The sequence below is a fragment of the Orcinus orca genome, chromosome 7, assembly GCF_937001465.1.
Source record: "Orcinus orca chromosome 7, mOrcOrc1.1, whole genome shotgun sequence".
In the NCBI taxonomy this organism is placed as follows: Eukaryota; Metazoa; Chordata; class Mammalia; order Artiodactyla; family Delphinidae; genus Orcinus; species Orcinus orca.
Genome location: NC_064565.1, coordinates 13,870,306 through 13,895,473, shown reverse-complemented (window position 1 = coordinate 13,895,473; position 25,168 = coordinate 13,870,306). Strand labels below are relative to the sequence as shown.

General features: G+C 39.2%; 1 protein-coding gene across 1 annotated transcript in view; it reads left to right on the top strand.

The window, feature by feature from the left end:
- CNTNAP5 (contactin associated protein family member 5) overlaps positions 1–25,168 on the top strand; it is a 903,219-nt gene that overhangs the window by 822,187 nt on the left and 55,864 nt on the right. The window contains exon 20 of the mRNA XM_033400123.2: positions 23,312–23,442. Within this exon, the coding sequence (XP_033256014.1) occupies positions 23,312–23,442 (131 nt within the window). The remainder of the gene's footprint in view (positions 1–23,311; positions 23,443–25,168) is intronic.

Sequence of the window (25,168 nt, the reverse complement as noted above, 5' to 3'; positions counted from 1 at the left end):
ATAAAGGGGAGGTGTTGCAGCAGAAGGCCTCTGCAAGCTGCCAGGAGATATTTCTTGCTGAATGGCACTGGAAGCAGAGTGCAATCTGTAAGTAACAGGACAGCGGGCTCCCCTAAATCACGTCAAGGAAAGTCTGGGCAAAGTTGTAACCATGTATTCAAATGCTCTATGGCCTTCAAGGTACCACTTTCAAATCCAGCAGGGGCCTCTTCAACACCTTCCTCTATTGTATTTGCCTTAAAAATGACTCACAACTAATACCTACTCCGAAGAGTTATTGTGGGGATTAAATACGGTAACATAGGTAAAGCATTTAACGTAGTGCCTAGTACAGAAAGCATAATTAATGGTGACTTTATCTATTGCTATTTAACTCAAATGTAATCAGACTCTGCATACTGTTTTAGAGTTACTTTCATTTAATATCATGTTATAAAAGGTTTCCATGTTGTTACATACTAGCAGATAAATTGTATTAGATTATATAGTTTGTTCATAGTTTCTCTATTGTTGGATATTAGGTTGATTTTTAATGTTCCACCTTTTTTTTTTAACGTTATGATGAATTACTTACTGCCGAATCTCTGGGGCTTCAATTATTGCCCTGGGTAAATCCTTAGATGTGAAATTGTTCAATCTACACACATGCCACATCCAGACCCACTCCAGAAAGTGTAGTGTGGTACTCATGAGGTCTGAGTCATAAACGCAAACCCTGATATGGCATTTAGCACGACCCTGTCCCCAGGCATGATGCTAGGTGTCTGGCTTCTGAATACTAAATACAATTAGTATTTGTTGAATGTCTGGTTATGTGCAGGGCTGAAGCATACTTTAGTTTTCTTTTTTTCAAATCTAACAAAATATCTGTGAAGTACAGATACTAATATTCTTATTTTGCTCTAGGTAGCAGAGAGGTGAGGTGGTTTGTCAAAGCTCACACAGTAAAGAATGACTGCCTAACTCTTTCTGTTCCCACTGACCTAGTACAGCAGTACCGAGGGGGCTCCATCTGGTGCCCCAAATCACACATACCATCAGCAATTAGGGAGACATTAATGTCATAGCAAACAGCTCGTCCCTTCCACTCTCCCAGTGAATAGTGACACCTCCTTCCTTCCTGGGACCTGGATTGAGAGCATATCAGAGGGAAAAACAAGAGAGTGGGAACCGAGGGTGGGAATCCATGGTAAGAAACTTCACCTTTATCATCTGATGAGCTAGAGAAAGGTCTCAAGACAGGAAGGGCAGAAAGAAAAATGAAGAGGCATTGGGGAAAAGCTAGCTTTTTCCCAGAGATGACTATAGGAAAACAAAAATGGCTAGAAGCATATTTAAGAAAGTTATTCACCTCCAAACTCTCATGAAAGATTCTGGAGTCAATGGATGGTTAATCAAGTGCTTTGTAAAGCACAGAGTTCCATACAAATACAGTTGTGTACTATTACTAGTGGCATTAGTCTGAAGATAATGTTAGGGCATACTCAAATTGACATCTAAAAATACAAGTAGTCTCTAAAATGAAATTATTTCTGCCACAGTTACCTCACCCCCTTGTAGGTTTTATTTTTTTTAATTTTATTTAAGTATAGTTGATTTACAGTGTTGTGAATTTCTGCTGTACAGAAAAATGATTCAGTTATATGTATGTATACAACCTTTTTTTTCTTTTCCATTATGGTTTATCACAGGATATTGAATATAGTTCTCTGTGCTATACTGTAGGACCTTGTTATTTAATCCATTCTCTATATAATAGTCTGTATCTGCTAATCCCAAACTCCCAATCCATCCCTCCCCCATCCCCTCCCCCTTGGCAACCACAAGTCTGTTCTCTGTGTCTGTGAGTCTGCTTCTCTTTCATAGATTTGTTCATTTGTGTCTTATTTTAGATTCCACATATAAGTGATATCGTATGGTATTTGTCTTTGTCTGACATACTTGGCTCAGTATGATAATCTAAATGGCATTTATTGTATCTGTACTTTCAGGTCGATCACACAGGTCCATTTTGTGGATTGTTAATAGAAGGAAGAATTGAAAAGAGTGATGGGTTTTGTTTTGGTTTATGATTCTTTGGGAGAGGATTCTTGGCACATGTATTCTTACAGACTATTACTGCTCCTTCCTGCCAGTTCTCCAGCAAGGCTAGTGGAGTCGTGTCCCATGGGACCATCCCCTGGGTTGAGAGCTGATTGAAATGTGCTGTGTGTGTGATAGCTCCCATCCATATTCTTGAGCATTCTACAAATGAATTCTCCCTACATTCAGGGGGAATAGCCTTGAGTTGTTTTGAAATTGTTTATCTTTTGTGAGTGTCAGTGTATAAATATAGTCTTACTCAGAGAGGCCATAATCCCTACTAAAGAGTTGTTAATTACACACGTACCTAAGGTTTGTATTCCAGCTTTCCCCAGAGAGCTCAAAGCACTTTTGCAAATAAGAATTGCAAACAGTAAATAATGCCTTTGATTTCGAAGACACTTACCCTAAGGATTTAAGTTTATGCTTCTCTCAGCATTCTTTTTTTAAATCCATTTTTTAAATTGAAGTATAGTTGATTTACAACATTGTGTTAATTTCTGCTGTAAGGAAAGTGATTCAGTTGTGTGTATATATATATATATATATATATATATACATACATGTGTGTGTATATATATATATACACATGTATATATATATATATATATACATTTTAAAAAATATTCTTTTCCATTATCGTTTATCACAGGAGACTGAATATAGTTCTGTCCTCTATACAGTAGGACCTTGTTGTTTATCCATTCTATATGTAAAAGCTTACCTCTGCTAACCCCAGCAGGAGTGAAACCCTTGCAATCCAAGGGCAGGAATAACCACCTCTCATCTTCTGTAAGAAGAAATTGTGGATTATTAGCTGGCTCAGTTTTACCCAAGTGGAATTTGAATCTGTGAGAAAATTACATTGTAGCTGGGTTTCAAAAACCAGATAGATGACATTAAATTGCTTTAAGAGGCTTTGGGAAGGAAAATTATGGCTTTATACTAAATTTGGACTGTCAGAATTTTTCATTAATTAACAATAAAAATGAGGGGAGAGAACGTGAACAAAGCATGGAGTACAATTTTACAACCCTGAGTTAATTATTGACTTTGAAGCACCTTAGTGACTATATCTCATCTTTGGCTAAAATAACTCATTTCTTTTCCTAGCGAAGGGGGCTATTTGGATGAAACATATGCAGATGGGATAGACCTATTTGTTTCACAGTTTGCTCTATATTTAGTCCTTCATCCAGAGAAAGCAGTAGAAGAATTATTTGGGCCATTTTTTGACTTAGTGCAGAATTCACCTGCAATTGAATTAGTGTCTAGCAAATGTGATATCTTAGACACAATCTTGTCTACAAAACAGTAAATAAATAAATAAGAACCACTGGTTATTTTCTATATAAACCTGTTTCTCCCAGGAAATCATCTGTTCTAAAATTTCCCTTTCAGTAGGCAGAAATTTGAACTTGAGATGAGGATTCGGTCTTTCAAACTTCTTCTAGGTTCCTGACTACCTAGCAGATTGTACACATTCAATTGGTCTCAGTTGGTAGAGAGACCAGCTCTCCAAGGGGCTGTTTCAGTGTTCAGCCACATGTTTCTTTCTAATTTCCCTTCGTGTAAATGGAGCTCTAAATACGGTACTGCCTTAACAATGCTCTTTGCAGAATCATTTTTGTGTTTTGTTTTGTTTTGTTTTTTGCCATACGCGGACCTCTCACTGTTGCGGCCTCTCCCGTTGTGGAGCACGGGCTCCAGACGCACAGGCTCAGTGGCCATGGCTCATGGGCCCAGCCGCTCTGCAGCATGCGGGATCTTCCCGGACTGGGGCACGAACCCGTGTCCCCTGCATCGGCAGGCAGACTCTGTTTCCTTATGATATTCCTGCAAATGTAGCTTCAGAGAGATTAAATAATAATCAAAATAACAATCATGATAGTAGTTAACATACATGAATGTTATGCCATATACTCTTAAAGTACTTTATATAACTTCAATCAATTTCATGAAGTACATACTATAATTATACCCATTTTGCACACACGGGATGGAAGTACCATTATGCCATTTGATTTGCCCAGGGCCTCCCTGGTACCATGTACAGATATTGGAATCTGACCCAAGTAGGCTAATTAATCATACCTACTGCTCTGTCCTGCCTCTGAGACAATATGTTGACAGGCACACAGGGTCAAGATTTGAGCTTGGCCACCATGTCATGGAACTCTACAGTGATTCTGTCATTGGAAGGATTGTGGGGTATCTTATGAAAGAACATGGTTGTCATTCTCATACATTATAATCAGTATTTGACCTGGGGAGCTGAAGAATTGACCTGAAGGCAACATTTCTAAATGACTATAAAGGCAGGTCTTCTTCAACAGGCACACGAAAAGATGTTCAACATCGCTAATCATTATAGAAATACAAATCAAAACCCCAATGATGCACCAGCTCACACCAGTCAAAATAGTCATCATTAAAAGTCTACAAATAATAAATGTTGGAGGGGGTGTGGAGAAAAGGGAACCCTCCTACACTGTTGGTGGGAATGTAAATTGGTGCAGCCACTATAGAAAACAGTATTGAGGTTCCTCAAAAAATTAAAAATAGAGTTGCCATATGATCCAGCAATCCCACTCCTGGGCATATACCCAGACAAAACTATAATTTGAAAAAAGTTACATGCACCCCTATGTTCACAGCAGCACAATTTACAATAGCCAAGACATGGAAACAACCTAAATGTCCGTTGACAGATGAGTGGATAAAGAAGATGTGGTATATATAGATACAATGAAATATTACTCAGCCATAAGCAAGTATGAAATAATGCCATTTGCAGCAACATGGATGTACCTAGAGATTATCATACTAAGTGAAGTAAGTCAGAAAGACAAAAATACATATGATACCATATGACATGTGGAATCTAAAATATGACACAGATTAACTTATCTACAAAACAGAAACAGGCTCACAGACATAGAGAACAGACTTGTGGTTGCCAAGGGGGAGAGGTAGGGGAGGGATAGATTGGGAGTTTGAGGTTAGCAGATACAAACTATTATGTTTATCTATAGAATGGATAAACAACAAGGTCCTACTGTATAGCACAGGGAAATATATTCAATATCCTGTGATAAACCGTAATGGAAAATAATATGAAAAAGAATATATATATAATATATATATATATATATATATATATGAATCACTTTGCTGTACAGCAGAAATTAACACATTTTAAATTAACTATACTTCAGTAACATTTAAAAAATAAAAATAAAAATAAATCAACGTCTTCTTCTGCATGGCTGACTGACTCTAAAAGGCTTGCGGGATTCGAAATCTCTCTGTCAATGGCTCTTATTTCTCCATCCCCAGCCTCCATTTCTCTCCAAAAGTCCAGTCCCCACATTTCTTGCTGTTTGTTTGCCATATTTAACTTTATATTTTTATTATAACTTTAATATCCCACCTACCATTTAGTAGTTAAAATCTATTTTTGCCCCATTTTAAAACTTGTCTTTTTTCTTCCTATACTGCCTGTGTTATTGAAAGCTGTTAATTAATTCCTTCATTTACTCATTAGGGAACAATCTATTAACTACTGTCTGCCAGATGGCTTTGATAAACATTGGAGATGCAGAGATGAGTGAAACAGACAAGATCTCTGCCCTCCCAGTGCTTGCCTTCCGTGGAAAGAGTCAAATATTAAGAAAGTATCCACAGAAAGAGAAATATAGTTACAAACTGAAAAGTTTCATGTGAGAAAAGACAGGATACTATGAGAGCTCACATCAAAACTTGGGGAAGGGGGCACAGAGAGGGCTTCGCTGAGGGAGAGGCATTGATGCCAAAAGCTCAGCCTCTGTGCACTGGTGCCGAATCAGATCTCAGAGACAGAGTTTTGGATGAAGTAGAAAAGAATAGCTTTATTGCTTTGCCAGGCAAAGTGGGGCACAGCAGGCTTCTGCCCTCAAAAACTGTGTGTCCCAACCCAGGAAGTTTTGGTGAGGAGTTTTATAGCAATAGTTCAAAGTCCAGGTTGCTGATAAGGATCAGGGTGTGTGCTGGCCTTCACTCCTTTAATATCATCTCAGTTGGTCTCCTCACCTTGATGAGCTTCTCTGGTTCCTTTAATCGAGCCTCAGGTGGTTTCTTGGCTGTTCCTCCCTTGTCTCTACATCCCCTCCCTTCCCTGATTAGCAACTGTTTGAACCTGCCCTTTGGAACTCAGGGAAGCTCGTGGAGGCTGGAGTCTGTTCCTTACAAACAAGAAACAGGGCACAGAAAGGCTTCCATGCCCAGGACCCCCACAGGGTCCTGCTCGGTTTCAACATTTGTGCTGAGAAATGAAGGGTGGGTAGGGCTGGCTTGTTGGGTGGTCTTGATTTCAGTAGAGGACATGGCACTTTGGGCAGAAGTTCTCTCAGGAGGGAGGGCGGTACGTGGAGGTACTGAAGGAATGTCTAGCTGACCACAGAGATGGGTGTGTATGTGAGAGGGGGCAAGATAGTCAGCTGGGCTCAGATCACCCCAGACTCGGAATCTTGGGATCATGGCTCGCCTCTTTGCCTTAATACATCCAGCCTACCACCAAATCCCTTTGGTCTTGTTGTCTTGCTGTCTGTTTCCGTCTCAAAATTATCTTTTCTATCCTCTATCCAATCTTGCCTTAAATGTGCCTAGAGCTGTTTAGATGGTTTGCCCACCTCCCAACCGTCACCATCCCTGGACACTCCCTTCACTATGGCCTGGGGATTTTCTTTGTGGTTTTTCTAAAATATATCTTAAAATACTCTCTCTATTTGTGCCTTTGTTACTGAACAAACTTTGTGTACCTGATGCACAGTGAGGCCTAATAAACCAAAACGTCAGGGTTTGGAGCAGAGAAAGATTTATTGCAGGGCCAAGCAAGGAGAAGGGGTTGCTTGTGCTCAAAAATCCAAACTCCCCAACAGTTTGAGGGAAGAGGTTTTTAATAGGCAAAATTTGGGGTGAGGACTGCAGGGTGTGAGACTTTCTTCTGATTGGTTGATAGTGAGGTAACAGGGTGGTGCTCCAGGAATCTTGTGCTCTGCCTGAAGTTAGCATCCTCCACTTGGGGGTGGGGGATGCTTAGTTCCTCCAGAAGAACTCAGAGATATATTGTTATGTATATTTCTTGAGGAGGAACCAGGACCCTGCCCCAAGGCTGCACTATTGTTTCTTGGCTGCTCCTCCCTTGTCTCTGCATCCCCTCCTTCCCTAATGAGCAACCAATTGAATCTTCCCTTTGGAATTCAGGGAAAATCTTGGAGGACACAGAAAGGATTTGTACCCGGGAGTCTCACAGGGTCCTGCTCAGTTTTACCTACACTGACTCCTTGACCCCCGAAGTATGAACCCAAACTCAGTAGCACAGTGTAAAAGGCCCTCTAGCAAACAACCCAGACCAGTTTTACACGAGGGACTGAACTTCCTGTCAGCAATCTTCTTGTTCTGACCCCTTTCCCCAGAACTAAAATGTATTGCCCATGATGAGGTGTTGCTGGGATGCTCCGGAGATCTTTGCTAGATGGTGGGGAACCTCAAACACCGTTACATTGTACTCTTCCTTCAAAAAATGCATACTTGTCTCTATTTCAGCTTATCCATAAGTGAACAAATGCATTTGACATTGTGAAAAGGTCACATTAGTTTACCTTCTATCCACAGGTTTTCAGAAGGGCATTCATTCTTTCATTTGGCAGGTATTCAGGTAGCACTCATTATATATGAGAAACAGTGGAAGAAATATAATAAAGCTTACTGTGATATGAACCTCTTTGGGCTAGAGTGTAGGACACTGGGAGAGGATTTGTGGAGATATGGCCAGTAGAAAGGGTGAGGTCAAATTGGAGAATACACACAAAGCATTGGACTGTATCATGTTGATAGGCAGGGAGGTTTGGTCACAGTGAGGTAGCACTGTCACAGACATAGTGAAGGAAGGGACATTTGTTGATACATAGGAGAATGCTAGAGAAAGGGTGGTCAGTGTAAAGGCCATGCACTGACTCAGGCATTGGAGAATATTGGGGTGGGAGGATCTCCTTCAATAAGCTGGGCCCCTTTCTACCTGTTATATGCTCCCACAGAGTCCGGGTCATTTCCTTTGGGTCATGGCATTGGTTTTGTTGGTAGATGTGGGTTTACTTTCCACCCTCACTGGGAGCACCAGCAAAAGAAAGGCACATAGTAGATGCTCCATAAGCCCACAGGGACTGACTGATTGGTGGATGACCTCATCACATCACAGCTCATTTCCATGGCATCACTCATGGTTTCTGAGCCCAGCTTTTTCTCATCTGTAAAATATGGAGTATTAATCACATGGCCTTTGCCCACCCACCAGGACCATCATTAGCATTTGCCCTTGTTTTTCCTGTAGGCATACTACATGACATTCTCCATCTCAGTAGAGAACAAGGTTGCTTGTCATTTCTCTTCAGTGCATGTGGAATCTTTTTTTGAGAGATTAAACTGGATAGTTAGGCAAGGGCATGCTGTATGTGTCCGAGTGCATGACTGGGAGAGAGAGTGTGTGTGTTAGTATGCTGTCTGGGGTAAGGGAAGATATTATTCTTTATCATTATTTGAATCCTACTGTACCACATGTTCAGGAAGGAAAGAAGGATTGAGGAGAAAAATAAAAAGTATTCTGGGCTGCTGCTATGGTCTCTTCTCTCTGTTTTATTTTAGATCAGTAAGCAAAGACCCTTCCCCGACAGCTTCCTATCTACCCTGAAACCAGGGTGTTGATTAGAGGACGTAGTTTAGGCCTGGAGACTTCAGGTAGATTTTCAACTACTTTGAGCTTCTTTTTGTTTGTTTGGATACACTTATAGCAGAAAATAATAACTATTATAAATTGCCGTGGCATGAACTCTGATCCAGGGAAATGGTTGGTTCCTCTTAGGGATGGGGGGAGGAATCTTGGAGCAAGTCTTGGGGAGGGCCCAGAAACAGACTCCATGAACGTGCCTCCTGGGACATCCCTAAATACCACCCTACTCCTTCATACAGTGAAATGTGGTGAATAAATACATAAGAACTTGTGCAAGGCTTGGCACTGGATAGGCACTGGATAGGATAAACCTCACTTCCAACCTCTTCTCTGAGTGTATCTTTCAGATGCAAATCAACATTTCCATTTCTAAGGCTAATGTTGGACTCAGAATAAGGGATCAGAAGGGGACAACATCCCAGACAGGACCCTCACTTAGGAACAGGTGGGACTCTACTAGCCGGACTTGGAGGAACCCCTCCTCTCAAGAAAAACCTCCACCTGTTTGTTTCTGTGCCATTAAACAGGGTTCTATGGTTATGTCTTGATGAATTTGCGTTGTGAAAAGTGCCTGAAGTTATTCATGAGCTAGTTACACTCTTAGTTAATGATTTTATAAAATGCTTAAGAAATCATCTCTAATTGACCAACATTTATATTTTAATTTATGGAAGTGCCTGAAGCCAGCACTAACTGCTTGGCAATCCTCACACTTGGCAGCCTGCACAGGACTGACAGACATTAGGAAAACACAAAGGCTCAGGAGTGTGGGTAGCCTCTGAGCATGCTGTACCTTTCATTTCTTTAAAACTTAAAAACAACAACAACCAGAACCATAACAGCAACATTATGCTATGCTCAACCTTTTTTTGTGAGTGTTGCTTCCTCACCACTTCTGTTAAGTGATGCACAAGGTGTTAGAAGCTGAGTGTAACTTTCAGACCTGATTATTGAAAGCAATATGGCTCCGCTCCTTGTAGGGAAGCATTTATGCTGTGGGTCAAATCATCACCCACTCTACTGCCTGGAATGACAGCCTTAGAAAATGTATTTGAGTAGTCATCCAGAACAGCACCTTTGAAATGAACTGTTATTTTTTAAATTGAAGTATAGCTGATTTACAATGTGTGTTAGTTTCAGGTATACAACAAAGTGATTCATTCATATATATATATATTTTTTTCTTTTTCAGATTCCTTTCCCATATAGGTTATTACAAAATATTGAGTATACTTCCTGATGCTATACAGTAGGTCCTTGTTGGAATTAACTTCATAAATAACATTTGGAAAAAGCAAAATGATGTGTTGGAAAACATCATAGCTTGACAGAAGTGATGGTTTCCTTAAAAAACACGATTATGTTTCACATCCCAAATTTGTATCAAGTATTGCTTTCTATTTATTCTCCACAGGAACACCTACCTTCCACCCAACCCCAGACATGCAGTGCATCCTCTGTTCCATCTCCCTCCCTTCGACATACTATTTCCTCTAGAAAACCCCACTTTTTTCCTCTCATCCACGTACCTAACTTTTATATGTTCTTCAGGACTCCAATTCAGGGTTTAACACCCCAGGTGAACCTCCTGTGATTTTTTCAGTTTTATGTCATATGCATATCCTTTCACAGCATTTCTCTTCCCTGTATTGTAATGGCTTTATTGTTCTGTGTTGCACCAATGGCTGTGCATGTCTTGGGAGGAAGGCTGAGTCTTTCTTCTCTGGGTCAGTGTCAATATCACCATTCCTGGCCCATCAAGGGGCTTGGATCTTCATCCGCCATGTGTCGATGGAGGGTTTGCTCTGGTGAGCTCTTCACTAGGCCCCAGGAGATGTAAAGAAATGAGCAGGAGCTGCTTGATACAGGGAAGTAGTGGCCCTTAGTGACGCTGTCGCCAACTAGGTAACATATCACAAATCATGACCCAATATTTCTGTAAATTGGCATCACTTTATATCGTCAGGATCTGTGGTCCTCAAAAACTTTAAAAAAATGTTCAAAACACGTACAACTAACCTTAGTTCCAAATATTGTAAAATTGTAAGTGCCATGATCAAAAGCTTCTATATTCAAAAGCAATTGGATCATAAAAAGGAAACAAAATTTACAAAGCCGCCTCATCCCGAATACTTTAAAGACTAATTACGATGTTGAGCTCTAATGACTACTGCCTTCAAACCCTATAAATCTTACACAAATAAGAGGAGAGAGTTTTTAAATGGAAGTAAACTCTAATTGGGTCTCAGAAGAAAGGAAAACAGATCTTTAGTAGCGCGATGAAATCTCCAAACACGTAAAGCATTGGCCAGTGTCTCCTATGGAGTTTTGTGGTCTGTGTGTTTTACACATGCTGTAAAGACTAAATTCAGAGGACAAGCCTGAACCAGAGGAACTTGTTTGGTTTCATTCATACATATCAACTGACAAATACAAAATTAAACTCTTAATTTCAGAATTTTATATATTTTTCTTTTGTTGAAAAAAGGCTGACATTACATGATGCAGGTAATAGGGAACCAGTGGGTCTGGACAGAATGCCATGGATGAGGGATAGTTGGTCTGCATTTATTCCCAGTAATGGGACTCTTTTTCTATGCAAATGACTTTTCAGTTAAAGGTAAGAGATTGTGAAATATTTTGTGCAAACGAAAACAGAAAGGCTAAAATAGAAGAGATAATTGTTGCTTATGAAGGTTCTTAGAATAAGGCTGTATGAAGTAAACCACAACCCATCACCAAGTAGGCTGGAAGATTTTGTACCTGTTTATGACTTCCTCTGAGAGTTTTCAAGGTTGTTTTTGAATAAGAAATGAATTGAACCCCAGAAAACCATCAGAGCTGAGTGGATCTGAGAGTGCCCAGCACATTGCAGCTGCTGACTCATGAGAAATTCTCAAAGAGCTGAGAATATTTTCTTTAGGGTAACTGATTCTTTTCAGTTCTAATCTGTCCTCACCTTGCCAAAGATAGAAACTTGGGAGAATAACCATAATGTTTAACTTTGCCATGATAATGGACTTTATCTTCCATGGAGTGTGCAATTCTTTTAAGTGTAAACTTTCTTTTTTTCAAAGAAGCTTAAAAATATGAAGTTTTTGTTTTGCTTTGTTTTTTGGGTTTTTTTGGAGACATCTCATGAAATTTAGCATCCAGTTGTGCATGTGGTGATATGAGAACAAGCTCTCGACAGCTGAGTTTGGCTTCAGAATGGCCACAAATTGTTTTTTTAATGTTTTCTCTGTGAAGTCTAACTAAGCGGGATTAGCATACAGACATATGCCTTCATCTAAATAGGTTTTATTAGATGCTTTATCTTCATATGGTAGGTGTAAGGAAGAGATGCAGAGTGTGGATGCTACCTTTCCATGCTTGTGAGGTTATGGGAAATGCAGATCACAGTCAGATTATAGGAAAGGTCTGCGTGAAATGGCTGAGATTTAAATGTCCATCCAAGTTAGACAAACTAAATTGTCCTCATGTGTGCAATTAACATAAAATAATAATGTGTATGACATTTTTTGAGGTCTAAAGATGAAGTATGAGAAAAGCATTTAAGACAATTCCTAGAAAAAAATGGGCAATAAATTATATTTTAATAATACTGATTATAACAGTAACAATAGCTAACATTTATAGCTATAACAATGATAATTATTAAAATTATTGTTATCAACCCTTAAATAATTGCTTGCATTATATATGTTTAAGCATGGATGAGATAAAGGGAATATATTTCATATATCACTGAAAATACCTATTCATTCATTCATTCAATTAAAAAATTCAATAAATATTTATTGAACCCCTTCCACCCAATTATATGCTAAGCATTTTTCTTGACACTGAGAATCTCCCAGGGAGAAATACAGGTACAGTTCTGTTACCATGGAGCTTTCAATTTAAATGGGGGATGAAAATCACTGAACAAATTGAAAAATGTGCAAATTAATAAATGAGTAGATTGGTGATAAATACTATAGAGATAGCTATTTGAAAGGCCAGGCCCTTTTGACAATGTCTGGCCAAAATGTACAGTAAGAAATGTTTTTACATAGTGACTCAGCATGGGTTTGTAGGTCTGAAACAGTATTTTCCCTACATATGGTGGCTCATACTTATGTTTTCTGTTCTAGATTCTTCTATTTTATTAAATCTCTGCCCTTATACATTCTAATGGAGGGAGATAGGCAGTAAGTCATAAATGTAACAAGAAGCAAAATGTTACAAGATGATAAGCTCTATTTGGAAAAAAAAAAAAAGAGGAGGGTAAAGGAATCAGAGATAGTATGAGTGAGGTGGGGATCCTGCAGTTTTTAACATGGTCATCAGAGAAGAACTCTTGAAACCAGTGATATTTGAGCAAAGACATGAAGGAGTCAGGGATGAGGTGGAGGAGCCTTGTGAGTACCCAGAGAAGATCATTCCAGACAGAGAACAGGAAATGCAAAGTCTGAAACAGAGATGTGCTTGTTCTCTGGGAACTGGTAAGGAAAGCATTGTGGCTGGGCCCCAGAGATGAGGGAGAAGGTAGTAGATGGTGAGGAGAGAGAGGTAATGAAGACCTTAAGACCTTATAATTGCAACAAGGATACTGCCTTCTACCTGGACATATATCTGGAAAAGAAAAAAATTCTAATTTTGAAAAGATACATGCACCCCAATGTTCATAGCAGCACTGTTTACAATAGCCAAGGCATGGAAGCAACCTAAGTGTCCATTGACAGATGAATGGATAAAGAAGATGTGGTACATATATACAATGGAATATTACTCAGCCACAATAAAGAATGAAACAATGCCATTTGCAGCAACATGGATGGACCTAGAGATTATCATACTAAATGAAGTAAGCCAGACAGAGAAATACAAACACCATATAATATCACTTATATGTACAAAAAAAGATACAAATGGACTTATTTACTCTTTTTCTTATTAAAACAGAAATAGACTCACAGACATAGAAAACAAACTTATGGTTACTAAAAAAAAAGGAAAGGTCAGGGAGGGATAAATTATGAGTTAGGGATTAGCATACATACACTACTCTATATAAAATTGATAAACAACAAAGATCTACTGCATAGCACAGGGAACTACATTCAATGTTCAATACCTTGTAATATATAGTAGAAGAGAATCTTAAAAAGAATTAAATTTATATACTTATATATATATGTATATGAATCACTTTGCTGTATACCTGAAATTAATGCAACATTGTAAATTCACTATATTTCAATAAAGAAAACCAAAGATATTGCTTTCTACACTGGGAAAGATGGAGACCCACTGGAGAACTTTGAGCAGAGGAGTGGTTGGTCTTCTTTATGCATTAACAAGATTGCTTGAGATGCTCTGGGGAGAATAGACTACAAGGGGTTAAAATAGAAGAAAAGTAGTTAGTAGTCTAACCCAGACTATTGAAACAGTCTGGGTTAGAAATGTTGGTTGACTGGTTGAGTTGATGGGTAATAGTGGAATTGGTGGGGAGTCAAAGAAGTGGTGAGACTCAGGATATATTTTGAAGGGTGGGGGACCAAACTATGTCATGCCCTATTGGAAATAAGGTATGAGAAAAAGACACCAGAGAGGAATCCAAGATTGTTTGACTGAGCACCTGTATGTATAGGATTGTTGGTGCTTAAGTTGGGAAGAGTCATAGAAAGAATGGGTTTGGAAGAGGTTATGAGTTCAGTCCTGGGCATATTAAGTTTGAGGTGCCTATTAGCCAACCAAGAAGAGAGATAATTAAATAGAGGAGTCTGGAGTTGAGGGCAGAAGACTAAGCTGGAGATATAAATTTGGATATTGGTCTGCATTTAGATAGTATACCGGGTTCAGCTGCATCACCCCAAAGCTGATGTCCACCCAGAACCTCAGAATGTGAACTTACTTGGAAATAGAGTCTTAACAGATATAATTAGTTAAGATGAAGTCATGTTGGATTAGAGTGTACCCTGAATCCAATCACTGGTGTCCTTATAAGAAGAGGGAGATAAGGATACAGAGACTCAGAGACACATAGAGACACACAGAGAGATGAAGACCGTGTAACATGACAGTAGAGGCAGAGATTGGAATGATGCAGCTGCAAGCCAAGGAACACCAAGGATTGCCAAGAGCTACCAGAAACTAGGAGGAGACAAGGAAAGATTTTCCCCTAGAGCATTTGGCAGAAATGTGGACCTGCTGAGACTTTGATTTCAAACTTCTAGCATCCAGAGCAATGTGCTACAGTAGCCCTAAGAAACCACAAAGATGGTATTTGGAGCCATAACACTGAATGAGATTGTCAAGGCAGTGAGTGTTGATAGAGAAGTCCACAGGCTGAGCCGTGGGACTACAACATTAAGAGGACAAGGAGAAAAGGTGGTCTCAGAAATGAGGGAAAAGGAGGGGTCAGTGAAGTGGGAAGATAATTAGGAGAGAATAATGTTCTCAAAGGCAATTGAAAAGTTTTATAAAAGAGAAGAGAGTGATTGGGTACAAGGCTGGTGAGAATAAATTGGAGTTCATGAATGGAAAATTAGATTTAGCAACATGAAAGTCATTGATGATTTGGCAATAGAAGTTTTGATTGAGACCCTGGGGTAAAATCTTACTGGAAAGAGTTTAAAAGCAAATGGAAAAGAACAATAGGATTCAGGAAGTATAACATGATGCCTCAGGAGTTACATCATAAGCCAGAAGAGAACAGAGAAATATGGCCATGGCTAACATTAAGAAAGTTGAAGAAGTTTCCTTTTATTCCATTGAAACTGGAAAAAAAATGCTAATGGGAATGATGACATAGAGAGGAAGAAAAATTGTAAAGAAAGGGAGTATTGCTTGAGTGATGTCTTCAAACATGTGAGAAGAATAAGTAGTGCCTATGATGACATTAGATAATCATGAACAGTTCATATAAGTCAATAGAAAGGAAGGCAAATCATACAGGCTCAGAAATTGATCTGATAGTAAATATGGTGACAGAAGTTTCTGGGAGTTTTGCTCTGATTGCTTCAGTTTTCTTAGGGAAGCAGGAGTCAAGGTCATTAGCTGAGATGGGGGAAGGAGAAGATAAGTTGGAGATCTGAGGAAAGAAGAAAAGCCATTAAGTACTTATCTAAGTCAGTGAATGGACTTAGGAAATACAATGAGGTTGAGAGGACACAAGAAAGCCCCACTTGAAGTTGATCATGAATAATTTAAAGTGGCTTATAAGCAATTTGCAGTGTTTATATTTTTTTTTGTGCCAGCTAAACCTTGCAGAGGTACAGTAAAGGTTGGATTTTAGCAGCTATGATTTTGCCAAGCAAATATCTTCATTCAATAAAGTATGAGTGGACCAAGGGAATTGAGAGTTTATACAAGAAGAGGGTCATCGTGATGCACCAGCAATTTGAGTTGGGTAAAGAGAGAAGAGAGAACATGAAGGGGTTGAGGAACACGGAGTATTTGGTGAGATTAATCCTTATACTAAGGTTTGTGGGATATATGGTAGCTCTATTTTTAGTTTTATTAAGGAACCTCTATACTTTTCTCCATAGTGGCCACACCAATTTACATTCCCACCAACTGTGTAAGAGGGTTCCCTTCTCTCCATACCATCTCCAGCATTTACTATTTGTAGACTTTTTAATGATGGCCATTCTGACCGGTGTGATGTGATACCTCATTGCAGTTTTGATTTGCATTCCTCTAATTATTAGCAATGTTGAACATTTTTCCATGTTCCTGTTGGCTGTCTGTATTCTTATTTGGAGAAATGTCTATTTAGATCTTCTGCCCATTTTTTTTGTTACCACATAATCAAGCAATTCCACTCCTGAGCATGTATCCGGAGAAAAGTATAATTCAAAAAGATACATGCACCCCAATGTTCATTGCAACACTGTTTCCAATAGCCAAGACATGGAAGCAACCTAAATGTCCATTGATAAATTAATGGATAAAGAATATATGGTACATATATACAGTGGACTATTAGCCATAAAAAGAATGAAATAATGCCATTTGCAGCAATGTGGATGGACCTAGAGATTATCATACTAAGTGAAGTAAGTCAGATGGAGAAAGACAAATATCATATGATGTCACTTATATGTGGAATCTAAAAAACTTATATAAATGAAATCTATGAAACTAATATAGACTCACAGACAGAGAAAACATCTTTATGGTTACCAAAGGGGAAGGGGAGGAGGGATAAATTAGGAGTTTGGGATTAACATACACACACTAATTTATATAAAATAGATAAACAACAAGGACCTACTTATAGCACAGGGAATTATACTTAATATCTTGTAATAATCTATAAGGGGAAAAAATCTGAAAAAGAATGTATATATATATATATATATATATATATATATATATCACTTTGCTGTACACTTAAAACTAACACAACATTGTAAACCAATGATAGTTCAATTAAAAAAAAAAAAGAATTGTGGGAATCCAGGGATTAGATGAAGGGAACCCAAAAAGGAGAAGATTGCAGTCAGAGAGTGAAATGCTTATAATTGGAATTACAGAGAGGCTGCAGTTAGTAATAACAGATACTGAATTCTGATACTGATTCCATGATGTACTAATCAATCATGACTGACAGTCTGGAAAACATTTTTAGGAGGAGGTATTGAGGTAGGGGTACATGGACACATGAGGCATCACTGCATGGGTCACATTTGGCCCATGAATAAGGAGGGGATTTCTGGCAAATATCTGTAAGAGGAACATTCCACGTGGAGAGAAAAGCAGCTGTAAAGACTCTAAGGCAGGCGTGGACTCGGCACGTTAGGGGAACACAACGCGCGTCAACAGTAGCTGGAGTTTAGTGAATGAGGGCAAGTGTAGAATGAAATAAGGTCATGTAGGACCTTAGAGAAAGAATTTGGATTTTATTCTAAGTGCATTGGGGTATCATTAAAACATTTTAATTAATGACATCAGATTTACCCTTAAAAAGCTTATTTTGACTTCTGTGTATAGAATGGAGGGGTGTGAGGGAAAAGAGAGTTAAGACTAGAATCTGGGAAGTCAGTTCAGATGTGTTACAATGGTCCAGGTGAGAGATGGTGATGGATGGATGACGGTGTGGTGGCTGAGCTGGAAAGAGGTGTAGAGATGTAGGATTTACTTTGTAGAGACCAGAGAGCTGCTGATGACTTGGATGTGTAGTATGTATATCTGGTAGAGGAAATGAACAATGTAAGAATGACTCCTAGAGTTTTGGCCTAAGCAACCAGAAGATGGATCAGACAGTGAAGATAGAAGAGGAGCTAGTTGGTAAGGATGATCTGGTTAGCAGACACTAAAGGCTGCATAGGAAGCTGCAGAAGTCTGTAGTCGATGTTAACTGATGAGGATTGGATGGGAATCAACATATAAAAGAGCTCCTTCTTTCAAAGTCAAATGATAAAGCAAGAAACTGACATGCTCTATTAACAGAAATATAAGAATGGACTCTTGTTCCATAGTGGTATTCCAACACCTCATGGGTTTTTCCATTGATGTTTGTGGGAGCTGGTATATTTGTCTTTTTAGATCTGACATGAACACTGACATGTACCCAGGCTAATTTTCTTTAAATATCACTTTGTATAAATCAGCCCAGTCACAATGTGTTTAGAGCCTTTTATGGGGTCCCTCTTTACAAGAATAAGTCCAAATTCTTTGTCCTTCTAATACAAGCCTTCTCCATGTGGCTTCTCTCTTTATTACCATTCTCTTTCAAGTTCTAGGGTTTTAGTTTCTCCATCTTTCAAAATGAGGAGGTTGGTTGGGTGAATATGTGCCAAGATTCTCATCAGCCCTACTGGCCTATGGGTCTACACTTCAAGCATGGTAAAATTCAGACACATTGCTCTGCTTATATCTCTACAGCTACATAAGCATAGTACTTTTTTTTGCCTAATTCAGTTCTACCTTCTTCAATAAACTTCTTTCTCTGAAACACTGTTTCTCATTACCTCAACCTTATAAGTGCTCATTGTCTTCACTCTTTTGAATTCACAAAACATGTATCTATATTGTCTATCAAATCACTCACCTTTCCCTTTGCCCAACCATCCACTTCTCTATTCATCAACTCATCCATCTATTTGACCAGACATGTCTTCGGAGGCAACATGATCTAGTGGGAGGAACATACACTTTAAAGTTCTATACTCCTGGGTTTGAATCCCATTTCATTATGAATATCATTACTATTATTTTTATTATTATGTTTTACTTTTAGAGCATTTTACTCCACTGAAATTCTACTTTCTAATCTGAGAATCTGATAAAAATTATCTTTAGTACCAGATTAAAAACCTAATGTATATGTATAGCTGATTAACTTTGTCATACAGCAGAAACTAACACACCATAGTAAAGCAATTATACTCCAATAAAGATGTTAAAATAAATAAATAATCTAATACATGATAGGCGTATAAGCAGACAAGTATGACCTTGCTTTTGCCTGCTTCAGATTATGAACTCCTTAAAGATAGAATTATAACATTATAACTATTAGTTAATTTAGTATCTGACACACAGTAGACATTGAATAATTGTTAGTTTATAATGTTGATGAAGTGGTAATAACATTCTCCAGAGGGGCCATTTTATTCAACAAATGACTTTTGGCGACTTGAGATAGCAGACCCTGTGTTATTCTCCATAGATACAAAGATGAATAAGCATCTATTCCTCCTAGAGAAGCTTACATTCAAGGAGAAAGACAAGCAAAGCATGATACACTGAGGTTGTTACTAAAAGTGAGCACAGTGACAATATAAGAAGGAAAGATACTCTCAGTTTTGGGAGCAAGTGGAGACCTAGGTCACATCAGGTGGGTCTTAATGAAGGAGAAGTGGTTGTAATAGAGATAAGGAGGCAGGGGTGGTCCCAGAGGAAGAAAAAGTGCACAAAGGCAAGGAGGAGCATTATTTGGGGGGTGTTATTTGGGATAGTTCACATGGGATTCAGTTATGAAAAATATGTATGTGATAAAGTGGGAAGGTAAGAAAAGGACTTTGCATGTCAGGCTAAGCAGTTGGAATGTTTCATGTAAAATTAAGGAGCCTTGGAATTTTTTAAGCAGTAGAATCACATGGCCAATTAAGTCTATGTTAGAATACTCACACTAATGACAATATGGAAGACAGACTAGTGTAGGAAAACTGGCAAAGTGGGAACATGTAAAACACAACAAAGTGAAGCTCTTGAAAAAACTGAGGTGTGAGAATCTTTCTCCTAAGGCCCAAATTGAGACACTGAACTAGATATATGGTTGAAATTTCCAATTCTGAGTTTCTAGTCCATAATTTTCATCTTCTCATGAGTAGGTGATTGTCAAGAAGAATATAAATAGTAAAAAGGTTTGCTAAAAGGAATATAGTTATCATTTGTAGAGTATTAGAGCAGCTTTGAATATAGATCTATCAGAGAAACACAGGGAGAAGCCATGTGAAGAAAAAAGAAGCACTTGGAGTGATGCATTTACAAGCCGAGGAACGCAGGCATACACCAGAAGCTCAGAGGAAGCAAGGAAGAATCCTAGCCTAGAGCCTTTGAGATAACAGTTCAGACTTCTAGCCTCCAGAATTTGGCTCAATAAATTTATGTTGTTTTGAAAAGAATGAAAGGAAAGAAGGAAGGAAGGAAGGAAGAAGAGAGGAAAGGATGGAAGGAAGGAAGGAAGGAAGGAAGGAAGGAAGGAGGGAGGGAGGGAGGCAAGGAAGGAAGGAAGGAGGGAGGGAGGGAAGGAAAGAAGGAAGGGGCAATAAGCAAGTAAATAGCACAACCCAATACATGTTAGGCTAGAAGTGAGCACAGGATCTATAGGAGCAGAAGAGGGCACCTTGGAGAAGCCAGGTAAGGCTTCCTGGAAGAGGTAACCTGGTGCTTACTTTTGGAGTTTGAGTAGGAATAAGCTTAAAGGGAAACGTCGAAGTGGAAGACCATTCTTGGCTGAGATGAACACATGTGACCCTGTGTTCCATGGGAAAACCATGCTCTTTAGAGCTAACTAGATTTCGTTTCTGAGTCCATCACTTACTATGAATGATGAAAAGTTATTCCTTCCTGCCCCTCTGTTCCTTCATCAATCAAATGGAGGAAGGAACAAATAACTGTTCTAGATAAAAGAGGAGTCATAAGCAGGAACTCAAGCATAATAGAAGCCAAGGGGTGGTAACTTTGTCCAGAGAGTAGTAAGGAAGTTTAACAGAATATGACTACATCCTCTTTGATTTAAGGTAGATTCCTTATCATTGTTTAAATACAATTTTTTTTTTTGGAATCAGATTTCTCTTCAACATTTTTTTAAATGACATTGATAATTCCTGTTGCATAGTTCTACAAATGATGATATGGATTTTGCCTGGAGACCTAAAAAAGTGAGGCTAGATACAGCTAGAGTGCTCCAATATTAATAAGAGCCATTAAAACTTTTACAGCATAGTTGCCGGTGACCAAAGGTTATTCCATTATACGTATGTTTATTCCAGAAGCATATTTGGAAAAGTCTTAACTGGGGCTCAAATCAATTTTTAATTTCCACACCATGAACATCTTATTTCAGCCCATATTCACACACCCGCAAATGCATGCCCTTTATAATGTATCAATGTCAACATATACTAACAAACAAAAAAGAAGAAGAAATGGAGAACACACAGGAGGGGATACATTATAGTTCCCTGAATAAATTGTAGTGAACACCTGTCTAAGACCATCCTTTTGTTGTTGTTGTTGTTTATTAGATTCAGAGCATCTTCCCTCTGTCAGTTCCCTGTCTATTGGACAATATATAAACTTGCAAAGTTTATCATTATGTTAAACACTTTTGGATGCGAAGGTAGTGGTGGGAGACTCTAGGGAGGAAATGGAAGCAGACAGATGAATCATAAAAAGGAGATAGAAGAGGGCTTTAGGGCAATGAACTTTTTGGGGTCCCGGGTAATGCCATCCAAGAAGCTGACAGTAACCTCATGACACCAGAATATGCACTAGAAGGAGAGACGTGCCTCTTTGCTCACTGACCAAGCAGCTGAATACAAAGCTGAGGGGAAGGTGATCAATGAACCTCTGGCCCTGACTGTCACCATCTTACCCCAGTGCCTCCTATAAGACTGGAGTCAGCCCTTAATTGTGTCAAACTTATGTTGAAAAGCCATGGGTTGACTTTCTCCTCCTAGGAGCTGTGTGACAATGAGTTAGCAAGAGGTTTCAGGAGCTCTTCTTAGGGTACTTAGGGAGTCACTGATTGCATCAAACATCCTAAGAAGGTGAGATCAATATCTGTAGAGCTCTAGAAGAAATGGTTGAGGTGTTTTAGACCTAAACTGGAATACTGGGGAAGATATAGAATAAATAACTTGACAGGGTCCTGGTTGAGATTACTGACATCTAAGATGGATGGTTGCTAGGCAGGTGTTGGTAAAGATGTATAAAATGGAAGTGATTTCTAAAATGGATAGGTACATACAGAATGTGTGCATGAATGACCCACACAGTGGGATGGTAAGACAGTCCCAAATAACTTCAAGGAATGTGGTCCTTGTCACCATGCCTGACACATAATTATCACATGCTGATTTATTTTATTGGGTTGAATTATATATTAAAAACCCAAGTTCTTAGAAGGAGCCAGAAAGAGCATGCCAGCCACCATCCCTTCCCCTGGCAGGCCCTTTCCCTTCCCCTGACAGGTGGGAAGGCAGGGAAAGATGGGCCCTTTCCCTTCCCCTGGCAGACCTCTCACCTCATGTCTGAGCTCCTCTCTGCACCAAATATGCTACTGCTAGGGAGCTATTATTAGTTTTTTTTGTTTTTATGTTATTTTATTTTATTTTATTTTTATTGATTAGTTTTTAAGTGAGAAAATACACCCCCAATGGAAATTGATGGTGATCAGAACCAAAAGGAAAGGAGGAATGAAGGAAACCAGGATTAGCGGTAGGGAGCTTCTGCTATTGGCTGACTCTGTTGGGTAACTGCCTCATTACCCCAAATTATTCTCTCCTATTCTGCCTAGATTACTTTACAATCTTATTTCACATTACATATTCTGAAATTCCAGGAAGGCAATTAGGAAAAAAAGGAGTTCTAAGAAATGGTAGGAATTGAAGAGAGCGTGGGAAAAGATTTTATCTTATTAAAGTTTTCACAATCCAGTTACAAAATAGACTTGTGGTTGTTTGATTTTCCAAACTGGTATTTTGGTTTCTGATAACACACACACACATACACGCAGACACACGCACACACAAAAGTATTTCAGCTATGCTCAGGATTTTTAATATGGACCTAGATGCTATAGTCACAAGATATATCACACCTTTTAAGAATGTGAATAATAAAAATATTGAGACATAGGTCCCTAGAAAACAGTCACAATCAATTAAAAGACAATCTGATCATATTTTTACATTTATGGCTCCTATCTTTAATTCTAATGTCTAATGTTTGTCTTTTAAGGAAGCTTACAAGTTCGCTACCAGCTAAGCAAGGAAGAAACCCATGTATTCACCATCGATACAGAGAACTTTGCCAACAGAAGACTGCACCACCTGAAGATTAACCGAGAGGGCAGAGTGTTTACCATTCAGGTACCTTACTTCCCTTCTTCTCATTCAGCCAAATGTGCATTTGGTGCTCAATACAATTTTTCTGAGCTTCGACCCCGAGCCAACTGTGCAGCCAAGTTCTGGGGACAGGTAAAAACCACACTCAGCCCTAGCCTTTGGAGAATTAGAATAGTGGTCCTCAGGGCGCATCCCCCTCATCAGCATCAGTATCACTGGGACCTTGTAAGAAATACTAACTCTTGGGCTCCACATCAGATCTACTTAATCAGAAACTTTTCTGTGGGGAGGGGGAGCAGGTGATGCTGATGCCTGTTCAGTTTTGATAACCCCTGAACTGTAGCATAATGAGAAAATCACAAGGGATGGGTAAAGGCTGTGGGAGGAGTGTGCACAGGTGATACAGGAGCATGGATGAGGGCACCCACCTCATCTGGGCATCAGGTACGGGTAACCCTGAACAACAAGGAGGGGAGGTTAGGGGCACCAACACCCCACCCAGTCAAAAACTTGAGTATAACTTATAAGTCACCCTCACTGTCTTCAGTTCCTCTGTATCCACAGTTCCCCATCTGTGGATTCAACCAATGGAGGATCCTGTAGTACTGTTGTATAATATTTACTATTGAAAAAATTCCTCGTATAAATGGACCTGCACAGTTCAAACACATGTTGTCCAAAGATCAATGATACTTACATTCTGGAGGAAGTTAGGAGTAAATTGAGTCTTGATGTTGATTTCAAATTGGCTGGGTGGGGAAGAAAGAGGCAGAGGGTCCCAGTGAGTCCCTGCAAAGCTGTCTGAAAGAGCAGAGTGTGTGTCAGGCACTCCACAGAATTCCCGGGGTCTTGGTACAAAAAGGATCATCAGGCAATAGTGGATCACAATAGAAAATGGGCAGAGTCCAGACCATCCTCCTTTAGAATCATGACCTCAGGTGAGCTCTTAAGTCTGCCCAGAAATCACCCCTTAGTCTTTGTTAATTCATCCATCCTCCTGATCTCCTAGATGGCAATTTTAAACTTTCCCTCTCTCTCCTTAGACTGCCGACAATTGCAATTCAATCTCCACTCTTGGTAGATGACTTCATTTCCTTCTTTCTGTGAAAGAATGTAGCGTTCAGAAGAGAACGTCCACACAATCTCAGCACATTTCTCCACCTACTTCCATCTGTGTCTGTGTACCTCTTTCCCTCCTGTTGCTGAAAACAAACAGCTAATGGCTCTAGCGAAGACCTGACCAATCACTTGTGGGCCAGATCTCATACCTAGTGGACAGCATCACTGCAGCATTACCCTCCTCACCTTTCTTTACAGCATTTTTCCAGCTCTACTTAATGGCTTCCCAAAGCATAAAGCATGCAAGTATTACAGGCATTAAAGAAAACCAAAAACGTGAACAAAAAAGTACGGTGTCAGGAGGGAAGGAAAACTCACTCTCTTATCTGACTCCATGTACTGCCCCATTTTCTCTTTCAGTTTATTGCCCAGTTCCTTGGAAATGTTGATTATAGGCTTGGTCTCCAAATTTCCTCTTCCTTTTTCTTAAACCTACCCAATGAAGGTTTGTCACTGAGCGGCCACAAAATCACACTTCTCAAGAGAACAGTGGCTGGATCTTGCCGAATCCAATGGTCTTTTCCTCATTTGTCTTTCACTGGCATTTGACACAGTGACCTTTTCTTTTGTATATATTCTTTTCCATTATGGATTATTACAGGATATTGAGTATAGTTCCCTGTGCTATACA